The sequence below is a fragment of the Ctenopharyngodon idella genome, chromosome 9, assembly GCF_019924925.1.
Source record: "Ctenopharyngodon idella isolate HZGC_01 chromosome 9, HZGC01, whole genome shotgun sequence".
Taxonomy (NCBI): domain Eukaryota; kingdom Metazoa; phylum Chordata; class Actinopteri; order Cypriniformes; family Xenocyprididae; genus Ctenopharyngodon; species Ctenopharyngodon idella.
In genome coordinates, this window is record NC_067228.1 from 3,954,969 (window position 1) to 3,980,537 (window position 25,569).

At 38.3% G+C, this 25,569-nt stretch overlaps 1 protein-coding gene across 2 annotated transcripts in view; it reads right to left on the reverse strand.

Moving 5' to 3' along the window:
- Positions 1 to 3,538: 3,538 nt before the first annotated feature.
- csrnp3 (cysteine-serine-rich nuclear protein 3) overlaps positions 3,539 to 25,569 on the reverse strand; it is a 64,878-nt gene continuing 42,847 nt past the window's right edge. For both annotated transcript variants that reach the window (XM_051905159.1, XM_051905160.1), the window contains 4 exons: positions 20,555 to 20,755; positions 13,791 to 14,050; positions 11,938 to 12,234; positions 3,539 to 9,776 (listed from right to left, as the gene is read on the reverse strand). In XM_051905159.1, the coding sequence (XP_051761119.1) occupies positions 8,661 to 9,776; positions 11,938 to 12,234; positions 13,791 to 14,050; positions 20,555 to 20,753 (1,872 nt within the window). In that variant the 5' untranslated portion in view covers positions 20,754 to 20,755 and the 3' untranslated portion in view covers positions 3,539 to 8,660. The remainder of the gene's footprint in view (positions 9,777 to 11,937; positions 12,235 to 13,790; positions 14,051 to 20,554; positions 20,756 to 25,569) is intronic.

Below are 25,569 nucleotides of genomic sequence, written 5' to 3' on the forward strand. Positions count from 1 at the left end.
CAATTTTTTTCAGGATTATTTGATGAATAGTAAGTTCAAAAGAACAGCATTTATCTGAAATATAAAGCTTTTGTAACATTATAAATATCTATACTGTCACTTTTGATCAATTTAATGCATCCTTGCTGAATAAAAGTATTAATTTCTTTTCCAAAAACGATAAATTCTGTTCTTTTGAACTTTCTATTTATCAAATAATCCTGAAAAAAAAATTGTTTTCATAACTGCTAATAATAAGAAATGTTTCTTGAGCAGCAAATCATCATATTAGAATGATTTCTGAAGGATCATGTGACACTGAGGACTGGAGTAATGATGCTGAAAATTCAGCTTTGATCACAGGAATAAATTACATTTTAACATATATTCAAATAGACAGCAGTTATTTTAAATTGTAAAAATATTTCACAATATTACTGTTTTTACTGTATTTTGGATCAAATAAATGAAGCCTTGGTGAGCAGAAGAGACTTCTTTTGAAAACATTAATATATATATATATATATATATAAATCCTTTCCTTACATTTATATAGCGCTTTTCTGGTACTCAAAGCGCTTTACATATGGAAGGGGGAATCACAGTATTTTGGAAACATTACTATTATTTAATGTTTTTGAAAGTCTCTTCTGCTCATCAAGGCTGCATTTATTTGATCAAAAATACAGAAAAAACAGTAATAATGTGAAATATTATTACAATTTAAAATAATAGTTTTCTATTTTAATATACTTTAAAATACTATTTATTTCTGTGATGCAAAGCTGAATTTTCATCAGCCATTACTCCAGTCTACAGTGTCACATGATCCTTCAGAAAAAAAAGAATCGGAATTGTAACCAAAATCGTTAAATTGCTTATGATTCCCATCCTGCCTTATAATTGACATTTATCTTACCTCGTCCACGACCTTAGATGGATTATTTTCCCGCTAAGTGTGTTGCAGTGCATAATGACGTTGCCTTCTCCTCTTCTCTCAGCAGATGGGTTTTAATGATTTGTGATGCTCACGTCACATCAGTGAAGGGCAGATGATCAGTCGATTTAAACATTGTGACAAACTTTGTGTTATTTACTTGCCAAAGCCAGTTTTTATTGGTGTCTGGTGTTTGGCAAGTGTTAATTTTGGACCCTACACACACACACACACACACACTACCGGACAGAGTCTTCTATCTGACATAGATAGAACTTTAATTTATTTTTGTATGTGGAAAATATTGCTGCTGGAATGTTGGAATATCTATTGGACCAAAAACGGAGCATGCTCAGACATTCCAGTCTATAGGGGCCAAGACACCTTCTGGGTGGGCACTCAAAAATGTACAGTGAAGTTTTATTTTCTTTCTCTCTCTGTCTTTCTCTCTGTTTCATTCCATTGTGTCTGAAAGACTGCAGGACATGTTTCCTTGCGCAGTTGCTTTTCTACATTTTTTTTTTACCGGAAGAGCTCAACCACAGTGATGCCCAATACCAGCTAACAAGAGCAGAGGCCTTCAAATTATTTTATGCAAGCAGATTTCACAGCACCAAAGACTTCTTGAAAGTATTTGCTTCATATTCTGTTTTTTCTTTACACATTTCTGGGGTCATTCCTGTTCTGAAGCTCCTTTTGAAAACGTAATTCTTGTGTTGTAATTTTAGGGAGTATTTCTATTCTTTCTAGGAATATGTTCTGGTCAAAGTGTATTTAAACAGTGGCAAGAACCGTACATTTCTTGATAGAAACTGTACATTAATCACCAAATTAAACAAAATGATTTGTGTTTTGTTTAAAACATTTCATTTAGAGCAAAAGAGCTGTAATAATTTCAGTTTTTCATTGTAGAAAAGCAGCAAAAGATGACAAAAACGACAGCATTCACTAAAAACCAAAGTAGTAAAATGATTAAATCACCCTTATGTTCACATAAAAAATACTGATTATCACCTTTAAAAATTGTAAGTTTAATATTTTATCCAGTATAATAAGACATATATGATGGAGACATAAAAATGTGCTGCATAACAGGAATGATAGTGATCACAGATTCTCAGTCAAACATTTTAAATGGAATTTCTGTGGGATGTTTTTCTGTTTTTAGCCATTAAATCTTTTTCTTTTCATTTTACCAAATTTAAATATTTTGTGTCATATTATAGTTGTTCTTTGTATATTTTGACATGCCGTTGAACATTGTGAATATTTGATAAGAATTCTGACCATTGGGCACAGAGACTGTGACTGACACAGACTGGCAGTAGAGGGCGCCATTATACAAGCCTCTGCCTTCAGAATATTGAGTACTGACACACACAGAACTGAATGAACCGCAGAAACAACAGATGAGAAATCTATTGTTACTTAACAATTACATCAGATGTTTACAAACATTAAACTGAATTTGGTTTATAAACCATGATATTGCCATGAATTGATGTAGATCAATGTTCTTTGTTTAGAATATATTTTGAAAAGAAAAAATTGTAAGAGAGTGTTTTTGAATTACAGAAAAGTTAAGAGTTCCTATTAAATATGGAGAAATGTAAAGTTTTTGATGCTGTTATTCTATCTGTTGTTCTGTCTATCTATTTGTCTGTCTGTCAATATCTGTCGATCTGTCTGTCTGTCTATCTTTGTCTGTCGTTCTGTCTATCTATCTGTCGTTCTTTCTGTCTGTCTGTCTGTCTATGTATCTATCGATCTGTCGATATATCTATCTGTCTTGTCTGTCAGTCTTGTTCTGTCTGTCTATCTATCTATCTGTCTGTCTATCTTTCTGTCTGTCATTCTGTCTGTCTGTCTATCTATCTATCTGTCGTTCTGTCGATCTATCTGTCTGTCATTCTTTCTGTCTGTCTGTATCTATCGATCTGTCGATATATATATCTCTGTCTATGTCTGTCGTTCTGTCTATCTGTCTGTCAATGTCTGTCTATCTTTCTGTCTGTCGATCTGTCTGTCTGTCAATGTCTGTCTATCTGTCTGTCGATCTGTCTGTCTGTCTATCTATCTATCTGTCGTTCTGTCGATCTATCTGTCTGTTCTTTCTGTGTCTGTCTATGTATCTGTCTGTCTGTCAATCTGTCATTCTGTTTATCTATCTGTCAATCTGTCATTCTATCTGTCGTTCTGTCGATCTATCTGTTTGTTGTTCTTTCTGTCATTCTGTCAATCTGTTGTTCTGTCTGTCAATATCTGTCTGTCTATCTATCTGTCTGTCTATGTCTGTCATTCTGTCGATCTCTCTGTCTGTTGTTCTTTCTGTCTGTCTATCTATGTATCTATCTGTCAATCTGTCGTTCTATCTATCTGTCGATCTGTCTGTCGTTCTGTCTATCTATCTGTCATTCTATCTATCTATCTATCTATCTATCTATCTATCTATCTGTCTGTCTGTCATTGTCTATCTATCTGTCCATCTACAGTATTTGTCATGCTGTATGACTGTCTGAACTCTTTTTAATTTTAATGCAAGGGTTTATCAAGCCAGACTCAGAGTTTGTCTTGACGACAAACTTTTTCCCACTTAGAGATTTATGACCCAACAAGGAGCGCTTTAACAAAGAGAATTTTTATTCAATACATACCGTTTAAGTAACGCACAATAAATACACATTATAATAGATCATTCATAAGAAATACTGAAAACAGAACGAGAACTGCGATTCTAACTGGTAACATGATATGACGACTCCAGTTCATCCGGTCCCGCTGTAGTACAGGCTCAATGACATTACATCTGTACACGTGTCTTTCATATCCCATAATGCATCAAAGATTGAGGTCTGTTGTACCAGCACTGTGTGTGTAAGTCAAGAGGTGAATTAAAGACAAATCTGGACCGATGTCCAGAAAATAAATTCTAGAAGGCAAAACAGTGTGAAGTTGCCTTCGTAGAATCTGAAACAATGGCAAAAAATGAATTAGAAAATGAAGGCATTCGCGTTTAAGTAAACCACTGGTTACTTAAGCCAAGGCAGTGATCCAATGCTGCTGCCCTGCAGATTCCCATCACAACATTCAGTATTTTCAGTCATCTGAAAACACATCTCTTCTTTGTTTCTTCTTTAAAGGTGTATATTTCCGCACCACATTATATGTGGTTGCTGGGGTTATAGGTAGATGCTTAAAATTGACATACTAAGTCTTAATTATATGACAAACAGTTAAAATTATGAGATTAAAAAGTCAAAACAATTATGACATCAAAAGTGACAAAGTCATACTTGTGGCATAAAAAGTCAGAATTTTTGTCATAATAATGGCTTTTTGTCACTTTTGACTTTCAATGTCATAATTTTTATTACAATTATGACATTTTATCTCATAATTATGACTTAGTATGTAATAATTATGACTTGCGTCAAAACAATCTCATAACTTCGATATATGTCATAATTTCAGTTGATGTAATTATTACTTTATTATGCGCCGTAAATGGGCCTCCATTGGGGAAAGTAATCATACACCTCTCCAAGCCAAATGTTTTGAGGTATTAATTCATGTCTGTAGAATAAAGAGTTGCTGTCTGGATTGATACATGAGGGTAAAGGTCTTACTTATAGTTGTATCTGCGTATTACAGTTTTTAAACGATACACTTCACCTTTAAGGATCTGATTATTTCAGAGGTCATGCTACAATGTTGATGACATAAAAGGCATTTGATTGTCCTGTCTTGAGCTTATTGAGGGACATTCTCCATTGGACAATGCCTCTCTTTCCATCAAGAGGATAAACAAACTGACAGATGCATCATAATGTCTGTGCGTTAAAAACAGCTTTATATCTAAACTCGTCAGTGCTTTAAGGTAATAATTCACACAAAAATGATTATTTAAACACCCTCAGGTCATTTTATATATATATATATAGATATCTGTTGTTTTAAAGTAGTATGAACATTTTTAAAAATTCTCTCTTTTTTTTTTAGGGGAAATGAATAACAGCATACAGGTTTGGAACGACATGGATGAGGGTGAGTAAATAATAGCAATTTTTATCTTTAGATGAGCTTTCCCTTTAACACGGTAGGAAATCTGATGTGAAATGAATTCACTCCTTTGAATGAACATTAGCTTTAATGTGTGGCATTATCACACTGTAAACTATTGCACTTAACAAATTACTCTTCAGAATGATTTGTTCAGTCATAGCTTATTCTTAAATTAAATAACCTTGACAAGAATTATTCTCTCTTTTTTTCTCTCTCTCAAAATCTAAAGCACAGTTATTGAGAGAATATTTTCACATCTTGGCATAAAATATTTTCTATAAGTTGAGAAAAATCTGTTCACCTTCCTGGCCTCCATCCATTCAATACTTTCAATTATGCAATAAATTTAAAGCATTACCTTGTACAAACCTAATATTAGTTAATTTGTATTCTAAACTTTGTCATTTAAACACTTTTTTAAAATCATCTTTGCCTGACGGAAACGGAATGCTTCGTTCGCAGTAACTTGATGCATTTCAAAGTGCATTTCATCAGAAATCCCTGCATAATCCCAAAGATAATGTAAGACTTCAGTATCATAAGACAAAGAGTTTGACCATTTTCATTATCTTAATCTGGTTTAAAAAGTTAAATCTGTTATCTAACTACTTTCTGTCTTCTATCTGCCTTTTTAAAGCAAATGCAGATAGATGTGATATATCATTTTCTTGTTATTGTCATGGAAAAACACCCTTCATGTCTCCACTAAAAACTTGGAGATATGTTATAAAAACATAATCTAAGGCTGTGTTCGGAATAGCATGCTAACATACTACTATGCATGCAGTATGTGTATTGAGTGACATTTTTCTTTTTCTTGACTCACGAAATGTTAAGAAATTATGTTCGTGTATGTTAAGAAGACATATATGAAAATAAGTAAATGAATCCTTTTTAAAATAGTAGCTAGTATACAGTATATACTACCCAGTATTCACTAAGTAGTAAGCAAGTATTCCATTCCGAACACAGCCGTAGACATGGCACGGTACCAGATAGCCCCGCCCCCCTCAGTGCTCAGGTAACGATTGGTTACGGTTCTGTGTAACATCAGCCAATGGAAAAGTGCAATTATGTTGAGGAAATGTATCGTGTTCACAACTTAAATATCATGGTTTTGGTTTTGTAAGCAAAGGCAAATGAACAGCACACATTTTAAGAGCCGTTTTCATGCTTTCACCAACTCTTTAAAAGCATGAAGTATGTGTACGAAAACGTAACAGTATTATTTTTCTCTTTTACAGTACATCGAACTCTTACAAAACCATAAACCAGCGATGAAAGCTAAAAAAAAACAAAAAAACATGCTTTTATCAAACATTTAGATATACATTTACTTCAGAACACTAACAGCAACAATCTTTTTTTTCTTTGTTTTCTTTTTTGCACCACGGACACAGATACATAGAAAAGTTCTATCCACATTTCTGCTCAAAACTAGAACTTTTTGAAATTACAAGAAACATTGCACGAGCTTAAGGTCAGGAATATACTTCACGCTAGTATGTAAACGCAAACGCTTGGCAAGCACTGACTCACGGTTCACCCACTAATAAAGATTCTGTCATCATTTGTTCACCCACATGTCATTCCAAACGTGCATGACTTTTTTCTGCAGAACACAAAAGGAGATATAGTTGGAATCCAAGCAACATTGGACCTCATTTACCTTCTTTATATGGAGGTCTTCTTTTGTTCTCCACTGAAGAAAGTAAGTCAAACAGGTTTGGAATGACATGAGGGTGAGTAAATCCTAACAAAATTTTCATTTTTTTGTGAACTGTCCCTTTAAGTTCTCGTTCTGGCGGTAACAAACCTCAAGGTGCCGCTAGAATATCTTCTGTTGCATTAAAAACAATGGGTCTCCTTCACTAAGTGTGTGTATGCACAAATTTGTGTGAAATCTGCACAAAATCGTTTTCATAAACAAATCATGAATTCACATACTTATGTGTAGTGGGCGTCCATACAAGTTTTGCACAAAAGATTAACATGACGGCACATGCTAGTCGATGAGTTGAATCAACTCCACAGCAACTACATAAATTTATCCACTAACCATTCAGAAACGTCCAGTTTCATTCTAAAAGTTGTAACTTCTTCCTGAGTCTCTCCATCAGTGTCGACTCCGGTTTGAACAATGTAAGGCTGAACACTGTTACTGACAATCCTCATTTTGTCTGCGAGAGATTCTCCAGCTTTGTTGTTGTTGAGCAACCGAAGCTCGAGCTGTTAAAGCTCCGCCCTCTTCTGGAAAGGGGGCCGGGAGCAGCAGCTCATTTGCATTTAAAGAGAGACACACAAAAACGGCTGTGTTTTTGCTCACACCCAAATTGGATGACAGGCTATAATAAATGATCTGTGGGGTATTTTGAGCTGAAACTTCAGGCACATTCTGGGGACACCAGAGACTTATATTACATCTTGTAAAAGGGGCATTATAGGTCCCCTTTAAGTACTGTTAAAAGGGGCTTTCGCACCGGAGGAACCTTTTCATAGTTCCTAGAACCATTGGCTGAAGTACCCGGATTTTGCCGTGTTCGCACCGCAAGAACTAGGAACAATTTTAGTTCTAGGAACTCCTTTTAGGGGAACTAAATTATCTCCTACTTCAGAGTAGGGTCTAAACCAGCACTATAGGAACTATCAGTGACGTAAGTGTACGTTGATTGGTCAAATGCATGTCAAACACCATTTTTAAAAAGCCGTGTAAACACTGTGAAAACAGCGATAACAGCATTTACCTGTTGTCTGCAGGGTTGTGTTCACTTCTATGACATGTAATACTGAAAGTTGTCATAGGAGATTTCGTCTCTTAGCCACAATTTTTGCTCTTTCAGTCGTGTAAATTATGCGTTTACATTCCATCTCCATTATCACGAAACCCTCGACACAACAAACACAGCTCACGCTTACATCCACCGGTTTTTAGCATTTTTAAATGCCGCTCTAAAAAGACGCCGCTGTCGGCCGCTTCACAATTCCTATTCCTGGTGCGAATGCAACCAGGAACATGGCCTGGGGGAGAAATTAGTTCTCAGGGAAGTATCCTAGTGGCTAGTTCCTTGAACTGGGTTCCTAGAACTATTCGGTGCGAAAGCCCCTAAAATCAGATACTCTAAGACTTTTACTCAAGTCGTATTGGAATTGGTGACTTGTAACTTGTAATGGAGTCATTTTCACTGTAAGGTATCGGTACTTTTACTCAAGTATGGTTTTCAGGTATTCTTTAGACCTCTGGTTTGGGTGTGTTTTATGCAAATGACTAACACATAGTCGGTCATCTAGAATACTCCAGATTCATTAACATTACAACAAGGTTGAGATTAAATTGATGTGCGTATGCACGTGTTTTGAATTAGACGGAAATTTTGTGAGAAGTTCTCCTGTGCATACAAAAACGAAAAAATTATCCACGCAGTTATTAGTGAGTGAGACCCACTGTGTTATTGAAATCAAGCTCATGTAGCTAGAAGCGTTTGCATTCGCGTACTTGCGTAGAGTATGTTCCCAACCTAAAGCTTATCATACACTCTGATTTTGCAGTTTAAATCATTTTTTTGTTCTTTGCAAAGTTCAGTAAAAATACGTATTTTTGGATCCGTCCCCCCAAACGTTAAACAGGAAATTTGTCAGAACGAAACATCGAAGGCTGCTTTTATACTCTTTCCGCTTTCTGAATCTAAACCGGAGTGGGCTCAGGGAAAGCGTCCAGTAAAGTAGGTCCTTTCGTGTTGTCCGCTAGCGAAACGTCGGGCAGATTGCGAGACATCTCCTTTGGCTGTTCAGCTACGTAACAGTTCCCGTTGGCGTTGTAGCCTGTATCCTGCGTATTGTTGTTCAGATAGTTTTGGAATTCCATCTGATTCAGCTCTCCCGATTGGCTGAGGAAGGTCCCTTTGGATTGGACACTTTTATCCGGCTCCGGGGTGCAACAGCCAATCACGGCCAAGTGGTGATTGGCGTATGGCTGCTCAGGCTGCTGGGAATAGTCCGTGTATTGGTCTGCGGTCACACTGAAGGGACCCTGAGACATGACCCTACTGGAGTCATTGACTCTGTCTTGATAGGAGGCCGTGTCCCCTATGTAGGGCTCATTAGATTGGTTGGCGGAGGCTAAAAGTACAGGAGGAGTAGCGTTTTCCATCGGGTAGTACTCCGCGGTGGAGTTGATGAAGTAGGAGTTGCCGTTCGTTTGGTTGTCCGACGCGACCGTATTCTCTGAGTAACACATCACGGAGGGGGGCGGAGCCACCTCGCTATTGGCCAATCCCGTGTCAAACTCCACAGTCTTGTCTTCGTCCTCATCGTCGTCTTCCTCCTCAGAGTCGCTATTCGCCAAACTCTGTGTGCTGGAGTCAGACAGACTGCATAGACTGCTGCTCTCATCCTCGTCATCTTCGTTCTCCTCATCTTCATCATCTTCTTCTTCTTCCTCTTCATCATCCTCGTCTTCCTCTTCCTCCTCCTCCTCTTCGTCCAAGGCTTCGTCTATGTCGTCGCCAGCCTGCAGATGCATGATGGTGGTCTGCGGGACTGTATCCGGGATCGCGTATTCCAGTGAATGCTGGCCCGTCGCCAACGGGCTGCAATGACCGTTTGGGTCACTGTGGAACCCGTTGCCGGCCGTCGCGGCGGCTCCAGAATTCTGCTGCTGCTCGCGGCTCTTCTCGAGTTCCAGCTTCATGATGGTGTGCAGGAAGTGAGTCCGCACTCGGATGGGGTTAAACTCGATCCTGCCGGCTGCGTTGCTGCAGCCCTCTTTTGTGCAGCCACACGGGAATGACATACGGTCCACCTGTGGACATTCAAGAACACTTGAGCACAGGCCAGTTTAGGATGGTTTGAATTACAGACAGCAGGAATGATCTAAATAAAGCTCCTCTCTCTTCTGAAGACTTGATGTACTTCGTAAAATGTAACCAGCTGTATCTACGTCTGCTCTCTAACATTTTAATCCATTTTAACAGGGCATACCTCCATTAAACTTTATCTTTAGACATCTTAATCATTTTTGCTTGTTAGTCTGCTATGTTAGATTTCTTTGATAGGCTTTGCTTTACTACAGTATGGGGAAGGAGGACTCTCTTAAAGGGAACCTGATGTGGGGGTCATAGTTCACCTCAAAAAAATAGTAAAATGTATGCATTCCAGTAATGAAAATAATGGCACAATGCAAAAAAAATCTTAATGTTTAAGTAAATGTATTTATTTAAAAATAATAATATTACTTTTTGAATGTTAATGGTACATAAATAAAAATTATATAATATTTGGGTCAATGACGTGACAGGACTTTTTTTTTTGTCCAAAAGCCTTAATAATAATAAAAAACAAAGATATGACATCCAAAGTATGTAAGGTAGTACATCTAGATCTCTTTTATTGAATCCAAAAGTTTAATATAAAGGTATTTTAAAGATTTGGAAATGTCAAAAGGTCATTCGGTTTAACCATCCAAAGGCCAATACAGCCATTTCATTTGTGATTAAAATATCTAAAAATGTAATAAATTAATATATTTTTTATTCTGGCATGATTTTATAACATCATATATCAACATAGTGCAAAATGGTATTCAAATTATGTGTAGAAGTCATTGCTTTGTTCTGAGAAAGAATGTCCGGAAAAAAGAATTTCATTGAAGTCATTCAGAGTAACCAATATAAAGGGACCATTTTGGATCAAGTCATGCGGTCAATATCATGTGACATCATTCAGACACCTGCAAAGGATCACATGGTCGTGAAGTAAACTAACTCTCTCTTAACTATTTGAAAAATTCATGTTTTCACTTGCTCATACGCATGTCCCGAAGCATCAGGTCATTCGGTACAACCGTTATAAAACATGGAAAATGTTGTAATATTTTAAAAACTTGTACTAAATATAAAATCTTTGATTGTCCTTTTGATAGCTAGCTAGATATCAGCCTGTTAGCATTGTTTGAAAATATCGTCATTCAGTATAACCAAAAGTGTCATTCAGTAAAACCGAAATTTTGGTTAAACCAAAAGGCTTTTTTGGTGACAAATTTTGTCCATCTTGTAAAAAATGACAAAAGCAGTGATAATTGATTAGACAAACCACATAATCTCAGTGTTACCACTTAATAAAAATTTCAAAATTAATTATATCTCCATTATGTTTTTTTACCCTTTCAAAAACCTTATTCGTCAATGACCCATTTACGTTGTAAAATGTAAATGTCACAATGCATTCTTTTTCATAATAGTCATAAAATAGGCAGCATTTCCTTAAAGCAATACACATTATATTTAATTTGTCATTATTTTGGTGTTTGTAAGTAATTACATATTTTATTTATCCTATAGAAAACAATTGTAGAAATAGTTTGAAAGCCAGATGTGTTTTGATGGCCTCATGGCCTACATGACTGCGAGAAGTCACATGGGATTGCTTGCAGTTGCTATCTGCACTGATAGTAAGTTGCTCTTTTGGATCACCTGGCCTTCACCATGGTCTCTTGATAAAAATAATGAGGCAAAAACACTTTGTAGGACAATCAAAATATGTTTTTTACTGGTTGGCAGTTGGCCACCCTTATAAAGAGAAGAAGATAGCTGATTAATGAAGTAACTAAAGTGTTCCAGGAAGAGAAAAGGAGGAGAGCACCTGCAAATGAGGTCATTGGTTAAAACTGTCTAAAAGTGTGAGTTGCGAGTGAGATGGTCAGATGTCCTGCAGGTTTCTCGGCTTTGTCGCTTTGTTCAATAAAGTCTTATTTTGACTTCTGGAACTCTGCCTCTTGAGCTTCATTTGCAAGAAAGAGATGACTTTTCTACACAACATAAGCTGGATGTATTTTCAAGATTAACTTGAAATATTAATTTATTTAATTATTATAATTTTTTTTAATATAAATAAGTAACTAGAACTAAAATTCCTCCGCAGTGGTAACATGTTTTATGTGTAATGTGTGTGTTTGCTCATCATACCTGACACTTGATGCCGGCGAGGCTGCATGTGCAGGTCTCAGGGTCACAGAAGAGTCTGCAGTCACAGCCGCAGTCTTCCCTGGACACCCTAATGGCTCGTAGCTCGTGTTTCTCCTCCACGTCAATCTTCTTGACGCCGGACGAGCGCAGTAGAGCACGCCGCTTCTTAGTGGTCAGAGGCTGAAGGAAGAAGTATTCGTCCACCTCTGTGTTATCAATGTCCAGGTCATCATCAGAGATGTCGTCCAGCGTGAGAGCGTTGGCCTCGTCGGACTCCACCGAGCCGTTCTTCGTCAACTGAGGAGGATACAAAAGGTCAAATTTTGAAGACATGTAAACCCTAACGCTCAAAATAATTAATTGGTTTGAGTAGGGCAAACTTAAATTAAGCAAATTAGTTCAGTCAAATTAACTTTTATGAGTATTTATGAGTTATGAGTTCACAGAACTGACACAATTTAAGTAATCTGAACTTATTTATTGATTTGAGTTTGATTTGAGCTCTTTTTTTAATTTAGATTAACTTAAATTTAACTGAAACTTGGCTAGGATTTCTATTCCCCAGCATGCTTTGCACTCGAAAAGGGAGAGTAAATGCTAAAATTAAGTGTCAAGTTTTTTGATTTAAAGATTAATGTTTTTTTTTTTTTTTGGAGGGTTACCATCATGGTGACAAAGTGGAGCATGCGGCTTGGTTTGAGAACAGGTATATTATAGGGGACCTATAATGCCCCTTTTCACAAGATGTAATATAAGTCTCTGGTGTCCCCAGAATGTGTCTGTGAAGTTTCAGCTCAAAATACCCCACAGATCATTTATTATAGCTTGTCAAATTTGCCCCCATTTGGGTGTGAGCAAAAACACTGTGTTTTTGTGTGTGTCCCTTTAAATGCAAATGAGCTGCTGCTCCCGGCCCCTTTTCCAGAAGAGGGCGGAGCTTTAACAGCTCACGCTTCGGTTGCTCAACAACAACAAAGCTGGAGAATCTCACGCAGCCAAGATGAGGATTGTCAGTAACGGTGTTCAGCCTTACATTGTTCAAACCGGAGTCGACACTGATGGAGAGACTCGGGAAGAAGTTTTAGAATGAAACTGGACGTTTCTGAATGGTTAGTGGATAAATTGATGTAGTTGCTGTGGAGTTGATTCAACTCATCGACTAGCATGTGCTGTCATGGCAATAACACTCTACTACAACAACTCTTCCTCTTCTCTAAAGCAGCCCAACATGGCCTCACCCCCTTTGATGTGTGTTCTCAGGGGCAGGGTTTATGTCAATTTTAGGGTTAGTGATGTCACAGCTCATTGTAGTCCCTACCAGCCGTTTGTTGTAGTCCTTAAAAAGTGATTTCTGTAAAAGAAAATATCTCCCTTTGCATTGAACTTTGAGCGTTGTAACTTTGCAGATGTTGTTTATGCTCAAACAGCAACATTACACACTAACTAAAGTTATAAAAGTGAAATCATAATCAAGGACCTCTTTAAATTATTTATAATACTGTACTCATTCAGCAAGTGCTATGCTATGATAATGCTAGCATGTTAGCATTTATTCAGTAAGCTAGTTATAGCTAGCTAAGTTTCCACTAATAAAATATTTAAGTTGAGATTACATGATAATTTTAAGTTAAATGTACTTAAAGTGTATTAATGAGCTTACTCAAACATTTCAAGTTGAGAGCAATTAAAAATATATGCGTATGCCAGTTCTGCTAAGTTAAACTTTGAATTCCTTAACTTATTTTAAGGAATTTTGATGTAACTGATTACCTCAAATTTTTTGAGTTTTGCCAACTTATTTGGGTTTACAGCACAGAAATATATCCATATCAAAAGTATATTTTCTTGCGTACCCGCAGCCGGATAGAGTTGAGTTTCTCCTCTTTCAAGTGGTCTCGGAGCATGTCTCTGTGGATTCTCTCCTGCTCCATGGCGAACTCTCCCAGCGTGTACTGCCGCACGCAGCTGTGCCTGCTGGACATGCCCAGAGTACTGCCACCCTGGCTGGGCACGCTGGTGAATCCCTGCCTCCGGCTGAAATAATACACCGTCACCTTCTCAAAGTGCACCCTCCTTGTCCTCATCCTCTTCTCTCGCTTCAGTATCGAGGATGCTAAAAAGATATTAAATTAAAGGTAAATAAAATTACAGTTGGGTTATTCAATTTGAAAGACACTGATATGCATCTTTCCTGTAACAGCGCAGTATGTCTGAGTGATTTCAGGACTAGGAAATAGGGCTGAGTGATGGATTAAATATTTACAATACATTTGATTTGTTGACGATGTTCAAAAGTCTGATTCATTTACACAAATCAGTGCTTTTGAACTGAATTTATTCAAAGTAATTCTGATTTACCAATTAATTTGCATTGTCTCTGCATGGCACTTGTTTTCAGTGTTGTTGGTTTAAGATGGCTTAGCTGATCTCACTGCCTGTTACGTTTAATAGCATATATTTATGAAAAAATGTTTTGTAAAAGAGTATATCACACAGCTGTATTCTCTTCTGCGCCTCTAGTGGTCCTACAGTTCTCTGCACGCCTCTGGCTCTTATTGTTTGGCCATTTAAAGGGGGATGGTAAATATAGCCTGTATAAATATCCCCAGTTTTGGCCTCCACAAGAGTGGAGTTTCCCTGATATTCTCTCCCACAGCTCCCTTCATGTCTGACACAAACAGGACAAATAAGAACCATCTGCTGCTGCCGGTCCCCCGCCCAGAACCACCAGCAGAATACATTACACACACACATGAGTGTGTACACTGCGCTTAACCTATTCTGACTCAGAACCTCCAGCAGAACTGAAGCAGAGCGCTTCTACTGCAAACAGAGCTTTCTGAGTGCAGGGGCTCGGTGTTGAAGAAGAATTAGGTGGCGGCTGATTGGTTGAGAAAATGACTTGAAAAGCAATTTCAGTTTTACATGAGAGTCCTGATTATATTTAACCCTTAAACTGAAAGGGGAAAAAAAAGTAATGCAATCTATTGTGCATAAATAAATGCCTTTTTTAGAAATTATTTTTGCACTATGGCATTATTTTCCTGACAATGAAAGGGTTAGTTCACCTAAAAATGAAAATTCTGTCATTAATTACTCACCCTCATGTCGTCCCACACCCACAAGACTTTCGTTCATCTTCGAAACACAAATGAAGATATTTTTAATAAAATCTGAGCCACTATTGTCCCTCCATTGACAGCAACACAATCACTTTATATGATGAACAGATTGAATTTAGACTTTTATTCACATATAAACATTGATCAGCGAACATAAACAGAAGCTCAACCGAAACTGCTTGACATGCGAGAACAAACCTCTTTCTGAAACTCAAACATGCTGCGTAACACGAGAATGAACCTCATTGGTTCTTGCAGAAGATCAAACGTGATGCGTAACACGAGGATGAGCCTCGTTGGTTCTTTCTGAAACTCAAACGTGCTGCGTAACACGGGAATGAACCTCATTGGTTCTTGCAGAAGATCAAACGTGATGCGTAACATGAGGATGAACCTCATTGGTTCTTGCTGAAGCTCAAACGTGCTGCGTAACACGGGAATGAACCTCATTGGTTCTTGCTGAAGCTCAAACATGCTGCGTAACACAAGAATGAACCTCATTGGTTCTTGCAGAAGATCAAACGTGATGCGTAACATGAGGATGAACCTCATTGGTTCTTGCTGAAGCTCAAACATGCTGCGTAACACAAGAATGAACCTCATTGGTTCTTGCAGAAGATCAAACGTGCTGCGTAACACGGGAATGAACCTCATTGGTTCTTGCTGAAGCTCAAACATGCTGCGTAACACAAGAATGAACCTCATTGGTTCTTTCTGAAACTCAAACGTAATGCGTAACATGAGGATGAACCTCATTGGTTCTTGCAGAAGTTCAAACGTGATGCGTAACATGAGGATGAACCTCATTGGTTCTTGCAGAAGTTCAAACGTGATGCGTAACACGAGGATGAACCTCATTGGTTCTTGCAGAAGTTCAAACGTGCTGCGTAACACGAGAATGAGCCTCATTGGCTCTTGCAGAAGATCAAACGTGCTGTGTAACACGAGGATGAACCTCGTTGGTTCTTTCTGAAACTCAAACGTGCTGCGTAACACGAGAATGAACCTCACTGGTTCTTGCCGAAGTTTAAACGTGCAGCGTAACACGGGAATGAACCTCATTGGTTCTAGCTGAAGCTCAAACGTGATGCGTAACACGAGGATGAACCTCATTGGTTCTTGCAGAACATCAAACGTGCTGCGTAACACGAGGATGAACCTCATTGGTTCTTTCTGAAACTCAAACGTGCTGCGTAACACAAGAATGAACCTCATTGGTTCTTGCTGAAGCTCAAACATGCTGCGTAACACAAGAATGAACCTCATTGGTTCTAGCTGAAGCTCAAACGTGCTGCGTAACACGAGGATGAACCTCATTGGTTCTTTCTGAAACTCAAACGTGATGCGTAACATGAGGATGAACCTCATTGGTTCTTGCCGAAGTTTAAACGTGCAGCGTAACACGGGAATGAACCTCATTGGTTCTAGCTGAAGCTCAAACGTGATGCGTAACACGAGGATGAACCTCATTGGTTCTTGCAGAACATCAAACGTGCTGCGTAACACGAGGATGAACCTCATTGGTTCTTTCTGAAACTCAAACGTGCTGCGTAACACAAGAATGAACCTCATTGGTTCTTGCTGAAGCTCAAACATGCTGCGTAACACAAGAATGAACCTCATTGGTTCTAGCTGAAGCTCAAACGTGATGCGTAACACGAGGATGAACCTCATTGGTTCTTGCAGAAGTTCAAACGTGCTGCGTAACACGAGGATGAACCTCATTGGTTCTTTCTGAAACTCAAACGTGATGCGTAACACGAGGATGAACCTCATTGGTTCTTTCTGAAACTCAAACGTGATGCGTAACATGAGGATGAACCTCATTGGTTCTTGCAGAAGCTCAAACGTGATGCGTAACACGAGGATGAACCTCATTGGTTCTTGCAGAAGTTCAAACGTGATGCGTAACACGAGGATGAACCTCATTGGTTCTTGCAGAAGATCAAACGTGCTGCGTAACACGAGAATGAACCTCATTGGTTCTTGCCGAAGTTTAAACGTGCTGCATAACATGAGAATGAACCTTGGATATGTATGATATTCTTTTAAGTACACTATACCGTTGAAATGTTTGGTGTAAGATTTTTTTTTTTCTTTAGGAAGGATGCTTTAAATTGACCAAAAGCAACAGTAAAGACATTTATAATGTTAAAAAATATTTTAAATTTTAAATCTTTTAAACTTTTCTATGAAGCAGCACAACTGTGTTCCATGTTGATAATAATAAGAAATGCTTCTTGAGCATCAAATCAGCATATTGTAATGATTTCTGAAGGATCATGTGACACTGTAAACTGGAGTAATTATGCTGAAAATTCAGCTTTGAACTTCTTTTAAAGACATTAAAATATCTTTCTGACCCAAAACTTTTGAATGGTAGAGTATACTGCAGTATCACATGCATACCAAGGTATATGAATATGGCAATCATTTTAGTAATGTGTATAATCCTTTCATGCCACCAAAGGGTTTGCATCTAACAGTCACTGGCTTTTCATCATGTTTCCTTTGCTGAAAATAGCTCAAGGAATCCACCTCAGCAGGTTGATTTGAATGTCAGTAATTTACGATTATGAGCTACATTTCACATCTTAATGTAGACGTAACCTCTCTCTGAAGCTGTGCCGAAAGAGCAGCGCTTTCTAAAGGAGGAAACGGACGTCCTCTGGGACTCGCTGCACTGTGGGTCATCCGCAGACATCTGGTGCACATAAACTTCTAATTATTTTTAATGACGGAATCAAAGTGGATGAGCGTCACAAAACATAAAAGACCTCAGAGAGGTGATGGAAAGCTCAAATTTAAGGAGGGGAAAGTGCTGAAGAGCATCAGGAATGATTGACATGGTGGAGAAAACTGACTTCCTAAAGCAACCTCTCACAGAACAGCTCGGTTTATTGGGCCTTAATTAATCCGCATTCATTTTAGAAGTGGTCACTTTTTATGGCTTATTGTTTGCTTTATGACAGAAAAAAGTTACCTCGTCTGACTCAGGAAAGTTTCTCAGTGTTGAAGAAGAATTAGGTTGTGGGTGATTGGTTGAAAAAAAATTACTTGAAAAGTAATACTTACTTGACTACGCGACCATAGTTGCATAGTTTTGAGCAATCTCTCGCCATGAGTTACAACCCACATAAATATATTTGTATTCTTTAATGCTAGAGTTGTACAAATGAGGGTACTTTCTAACCTCTTCTTCGCACAATCTCTCATCTATATAGGCCTCCATTGTCGCCGTAGCTTGCATGAGCTCCGGTCTGGGCCCTGTCCCAAATGGCACACTTCATAGCACTTTCAGTCTACTGGACTTACAATGGCTGCCGCGTGCGCGTCTCCGTTAAGTCCACGAGACCATAGGGTGTTCTATTTGTCAGTTTTAGGTCTCAGAAGGGTGCTCACGAGTGCCCCCTTTCGGTGGATATGCGCCCTCGATACGCACTTTTGCCGAGCCCGCACTTCGCGGCAGAAATCTTCACGACAGTCAAAGCGGCATTACGTCACGAAAGTGCGGACTCGTAGGAAGACCGCGAGTGATTAGGCTGCATTTGGGACAGGGCCCTGTTCTGTTTATGAAGGTTTTTTTGACTCTCGACGCCCCCAGGGCACGGTTGCCACCTTGTGGTTAAACTAATTATTGCAACAAAAAAAAATTAAATGTGCATGTGCGGCCTGCGCATACAAAGTTTACAAAAAATCCGGCCGTGCGCGTACAGTACGCACGTACTCTTCTGATGTCGAAATTTGTGTCACGCGCATTTCATGCTGATCCTTGTGAACACGTAAATAGAGATGTATACTTTGGGCTCAAGGGTACGTTTACACAACAATGATGTACTAAAAATGTAAATGTTTTTCCTTCGCATTTTTCACGTACAGACGACAACGTTGTCAAAACAGTCGCCATTCACACGGTTCAGTGAAAACGACTAAAAACACTGTAAAATGACTAAAAATACATGCCAGGCCAGTAGGTGGCGATGTCATTTTGTAAAGAAACACTATGTGCCTATAGACTGAACACGTAATACGCATGACACCACCATTTTTGTAGTTTACATAGAGGCGATTACGGTATCATGCCCCCAGAATGCAGTTTTCGTGTAAATGAATGGCCAAAAGCAAAAAAAGTTTCACAGGTCCAAAATGTTTCACATTTGGATTTTCTTTTGTTTCTCATTATCCTCAATAGTGATTCTTATTATTGTAATTAGGTAATATTATGAAAACAGTCGCTGCGTCCGAAAATTTGAATACTTTCCTACTATATATCATAAGAAAAACAGTACGCCAACAGAGTAGTATGTCCAAATTCATAGTATTCGAAAAACAGTAGACGAAAAGTCCGAAATGACCTACTACTTCCGGTGAGATTCTGAAGTGCACATTCGATGGACACTTTACTATCCAATGAGGCCACGGGAGAGGATTTATGAATGGAGGTGAAGCGACACAACTGCGCTGTAGGTCATATGATAACAGCAACATGGTGGACGTAGCACGTCTGGATTACATTCATACTATATATAGAACATACTTTTTTAACGGTCGCAAAGTATGTTCAAATTCAAATGTAGTACCTACTCAGATAGTATGCGATTTCAGACGCAGCAAATGTCTCAAAACAGGCTTAAATTTCTATGCAAAATATAATTGCTTACTTTTATCTTTCAAATTACTTGTGAAATATGACCCGGACATGTTCTTGACAGGTTTTGTGAGATCCACTCAGAAACACAGTGGTGTTTTGGACATGTACTATGGTAGTACCATGGTATTCTTTAAAGTACGCTACTATAACTTGTTACTTTTTATGGCTTATTATTTGCTTTATGACATTTTTTATTTTAAATGCATCAATTTAGGTAGCTTGACAGCAGCTTCCCAAACACTGAATGTGTCAGAAATGCGTCTTTCTAGAAATGATAACCGATGCTTTTCAGGTGAACTGCTCTTGAATGTCTTATTGTGAAGTCAAACGCCGGCTCATGTGCGCTTTAGCTTCTTAATGGTTAGCGGCGTGAGGCCAGATGTTTTACGTTTACTGCGATGATGGATATTTTCTCAAGCCCCCTTCAGACGATGACGATGTGATGACGATCAATATCAAATCTCAGTGATGAATTTTCCTTTCAAAGGGCCATTTTCTATTTTCTGCTACCAATTTCAAGCTAGCGTTTTCCCTGGGGACATTCTCTGGGAAATGGTATTTCCCATCTTCCTCATCATATACCCACAATTCAGTGCTTTAAAAGAATGAGACAATGTTTTGTGCCAGTTGTCATTAGTTTTAAAGGAATAGTACACCAAAAAATAAATAATAATTTAAAAAAAAAAATAAATTTTTACGACACTTGACCTGGCAACATTTTTGTGTTACAATGGTGTTACTTGCCAATACTTTGTAATTTACTAGCAATTTCACTGTGAAAACTGTTTCAAAGTAAATCCTACTGTAGTTTTTTGCTCAGAGTAACTGTAGTTCTCTGTCTCACCTGTCCGCTGCAGCATGTGTGTTGATGTTGAGGATGATGCTGATGAGGAATGGGTGAAGTGCGAGGCCGATGGGTTGACGCTGTCGCTGCTGTCTCCGCTCTCAGTGCTCGAGATCTCCTCCTCCTCCGACTCCCTCAGTGACGAGCAGGGCGACGCCCCCTCCACCTCCTCAAACTTCCTCTTCAGAATCCCACTCATGGCTGCACCAGAGAGAGAGAAAAGAGAGAGTCCCATTTATTTTCTCCATAGGAAAATAGATTTTTAACATTTTAATAATATATTGTGTTAACTGCATTTTGATGATGCATGCTTCTGGAGAAGCCACAAGTCAGTAGCTGCATCTGAAATCGCATACTCCTCTACTATATAGTAGGTGAGAAACAGTATGTGACAAAAGAAGTATGTCCGAATTCACAGTACTCATAAAACAGTAGGCAAAAAGTACCCAGATGACTTGGTACATCTGTAGAGATTCTGAAGTATGCATATGATGGATACTTTACTATCCCATGAGGCCACGGGAGAGGATTTATGAATGGAGGTGAAGCGACGCAACTGACACTGGTAGGTCACATGATAACATGGCAGATATAGTACATCCAGATTACATTCATACTATGTAGAACGTACCTTTTTAGCGATCGCAAAGTAATTACGTATTCAAAATAAGTACCTACTCAAGAGAGCATATGATTTCAGACGCAGCCAGTGTGATTTCTACATTTCAAGAAAATGATATTTACTCTACCCATAATCCTGGAAAGAGATCCACCAATCAGAGTCACTGATCAAATCGCTGTTATCATGACAAATGACTGTCCACTCCCATAAACCATTGCAAATGACGGAATCAAGTCTCCCCAAACTCCACAAAATTGCAGAATATGTATATATATATATATATATATATATATATATATAAAGTATATATATATAAGCAATTTACAAATATATTTATATTTTTTATTTTATTGAACAATAATATTCAGACCCCTTGAACATTTCATTCATTAATATAGTTTATTTACTATAGTTTAAAAAAATGGTAATAAAATATGACAATCTCAGAGTTGAACTGTATCAGAAAAAATGAATCTTAAAGTGTTAGTTCACCCAAAAATCAAAATTCTGTCATTAATTACTCACCCTCATGTCGTTCTACACCCGTAAGACCTTCGTTCATCTTCGGAACACAAATTTCACTGATTTGATTCGTAAAGTTCCGAAGCAGTGTTTTGAAATCGGCCCATCGCTATATTGTTGAAAAGTTGTTATTTTGTTTTTTTGGTGCACAAAAAGTATTCTCGTCGCTTTATAATATTAAGGTAGAACCACCAAACTCACATTAACTGTTTTAAATATGTTTTTAGTACCTTTATGGATCTTGAGAGAGGAAATGTCATTGCTGGCTATGGAGGCCTCACTGAGCATCGGATTTAATCAAAAATATCTTATTTTGTGTTCCGAAGATGAATGAAGGCCTTACGGGTGTGGAACGACATGAGGGTGAGTAATAAATGACATTATTTTCATTTTTAGGTGAACTAACCCTTTAATTATGTCAGATAACACTTAAGTAAAACATGATCAGGTCAAAGTGTCTGAATAATTTTTGGTTCCAAATTTTTATCAATTTTACTGGTAGTCCACTGTATGAAGAATTTCAAACTATAAAAAATGTCTGAATTATTTTTGGTTTGACTGATAAATATATATATATATGTTAATATTTTTTGTTTTACATTGTACCATAATTTCTGACTCAATTCCATCATTCACTATACTTCACAGGATGAGCATTCCCTCATGAAAGACTTTTTCCTGTTTTCAAACACTTTTTACTTCAAACAAACTTTGTAATGTAATTCGTTCCAGAACGCAGGCCAGTGAAAAAGTGGTCAGCCGTTGTTGCTCTATATCAAGCTTCCATTCACTCCGATCCTCAAAGCACTCAATTAGTGATAAGCGTTAGAGCACACATCCTCCTCTTCTTTCCTGTCCTCCTCCTCGCCGCCATTGATCACCAGGCCTCACAGGACCACAGATGGAAGCAGAGAAAAAAACTACTAATTGAATTCTACCTCAACCTTCCAGGAAGTCCATTTTGTCTGTGTTTGATAGAGTGTCTTCAGGAGAGAAAACAAACGGGAAACTTGAGATGAGTTTTCAGAGTTGCACTCATAAACCAGCTACCTCAGCTTCAGGAATTTATTAATCACAGGACAAGGACACAGCACGACTGAAAATAAAATGAAATCAGACTCAAAGGCTCAATGCCGCTTGGAAAGAAATGTTCGGAAGACGGCTGTAAAAATAAGTTGGATCTTCATAACAGAATTTTTTTTTTTTTAAACCACTAGTTTTTACAATGAAGTGAAGTACCCCAAGAGAAATTGAATCATTCCAATTCATATTAGCCTGAAGGATGTCTATGGTTGCCAAGCAACATGATGCATTAATATAGAATGTGCGTCACAGATGTGTGTTTACAATGTCTTTAAATACATCTTGTGTAACACCATATAGCAACGCCCTGGCAACCATCCCCAACACCGCAGCATAGGTTATTTTTTCCACCCAAGTCCTGGGTTGAGACTTTTGGGTCAATTTTTTGGGTTTTTTGTGTGTTACACAGATCCTGGGTCAGACGTAACAACCCAGTGTTTGTGTAGTTTTTGTGTTACCCAGTTCCTGGGTCAGACGTAACAACCCAGTGTTTGGGTAGTTTGTGTGTTACACAGATCCTGGGTCAGATGTAACAACCCAGTGTTTGGGTAGTTTTTGTGTACCCAGCTCCTGGGTCAGACGTAACAACCCAGTGTTTGGGTAGTTTTTGTGTACCCAGCTCCTGGGTCAGACGTATTAACCCAGTGTTTGGGTAGTTTTTGTGATACCCAGATCCTGAGTCAGACGTATTAACCCAGGGGTTGAGTTATTTATCGTGGGCTTTTTGCGACCTCTTCAGGAGAGAGCAGTGGAGCTCCGTCAAAATTGGTGCATGTCTTCGGTAAAATACAGGTTTGTGTACGTTTTATTTTATCTAAAAATTCGTTATTGTTCTGTATTTCGTTTAACAAAGCAACATAAACAGTGGCGCGATGTGAGTCACCTAAACGAGTGATGCGTCGGTCTTTTCGCGTGATGGAAACATCTGATGCCTTGCATAAAATGTTATGATTTTATTCAAAAAGATACAGAATATAAATACTTGGGATGTTAAAATATATTCTCAGAATTGTACACTGATTATTTATGGACAGGTTATGGAGTCAGTCACAGCATTTTTCGGTTACGAGTGAAACGTAGGCGGCGGTCTGAAGTTAGCAGTTTCCCCGCCGAACGCGAGCCATTTCCGGCACGAGATCCAGCGCGGTTACGGTGGAAACAGGACAACAGAGACTGGTCGATTACACTTGAATTACTTCTAAATGTTTAATTTTTACGTCTAATATTTGTTAAACAAGCTTAAATGTAGGCAATATGTATTAAAAACGATATAAAATATGCTATACTATAAAATATGATCGAAAATATAGGGATTATCATGAAAACTAGTGGTTGTGTGGAGTATTTAAAAAAAGTTTAGAAGATTTAAGTTAATCCCTAAACATTAATTCATGTATGAAGTAAAAAAGAAATAAGCTAGTATTATAGTAAAAATGAATCAACCCATTATGCTGGGCTAAATAAACAACCCAATTTGCTGGGTAAAATTAACCCAACATGTGTTCTGTCCTATATTTACCCAGCCTTTGGGTTGAAAACAACCCACATTTTTAGAGTGCGAGTTTTACTTTCTTTAGAGAATGTGAAAATTTAGATTTCTGCTCTTGCATGTAATAAACCTGTTCTTGTTTTGTTTTACCTGTTCGATTGGACAGATTTCACACGCTGCAGTAGCAGCAGCAGCACATCCTGACAGTATCTTTTCCCTCCCGTCTCCTGCTTATTTCTGTAGCTACAATTGAGGCAGAAATGAGAAGAGCACACACACACACAACGCAGAAAGGAGGGCACCAGAGAGAGGAAGACTGGCTGGCAGCCTCATTACTGAATGTGTCGTTTCACACTGCATGTCTCACAGAGCCGTCGGGTGTCTGAAGCCCCAGCAGAGCGGCGGATGAACTGGGGGTTTAGAGGTACGGGAAACACTAAAATCTGATGCTGATGACAAGATGCCCCATCCTCAAAAACACAACTATCAATTATTCAATCTTTATATGATACGAATATATACATTGTGCATCCTCATATGATATTTTGCCAACTGTACCATCAAGTTTATCCTAATTGGACTTTTCAGACTATAAAGGTATTTTTCTGTCGCCTTTTGAAATTTTTCCCCTTAAATGTGTACCGTTAAAAGCGGGGTTTAGACCGACGACAATCCAGGGTTAAGTGCAGTGTAAAAAGCCCTAGAGTGGACTATTTATATAATATTTTTTCACATCATAAAGCAATTGTGCTAGATTTCTAATCCGGTACTGAATAGAGAACCCAATAAAATCCCTTTGGGTTCAGAAAGGGTCAGAATCTGCAGCAGGATAGAGTCTTGCATGACACCGGAACACTGTTCCAGCTCATTCTGGCCCAGTTTAACCCCTGGGCAAGACCAGCCTCAGCCCGCGTGCTCCATGGGTCTCAGCTGAGGCCTATTGTTCCTCTGTGTGTGTGTGTGTGTGTGGTGAATACAGCAGCTGGAGAGCCTCCAAACCACAGCAGCGCTGCGGAATGTGTCTCCCTCCCATAAGGACAGAACACGGCTCTGTTCTCTACAGACACACTGAAAGCACCTACTCTGAACCTGAGCAACAGAACCCACTGAAAACTGTACTACAGTATGTACTACAAGACTACATGCTAGGTTACCTTTAAGGCGGCATCCCAGTAGTTGTCTTGTAACTATGCAATGTTCCCACCAGGGTTATTATTATAGTTTACTAAAACCATTAGTTGAAATAAAATAAATATTAAAGGTACAGTGTGTAAATTTTAGCGACATCTAGTGGTGAGG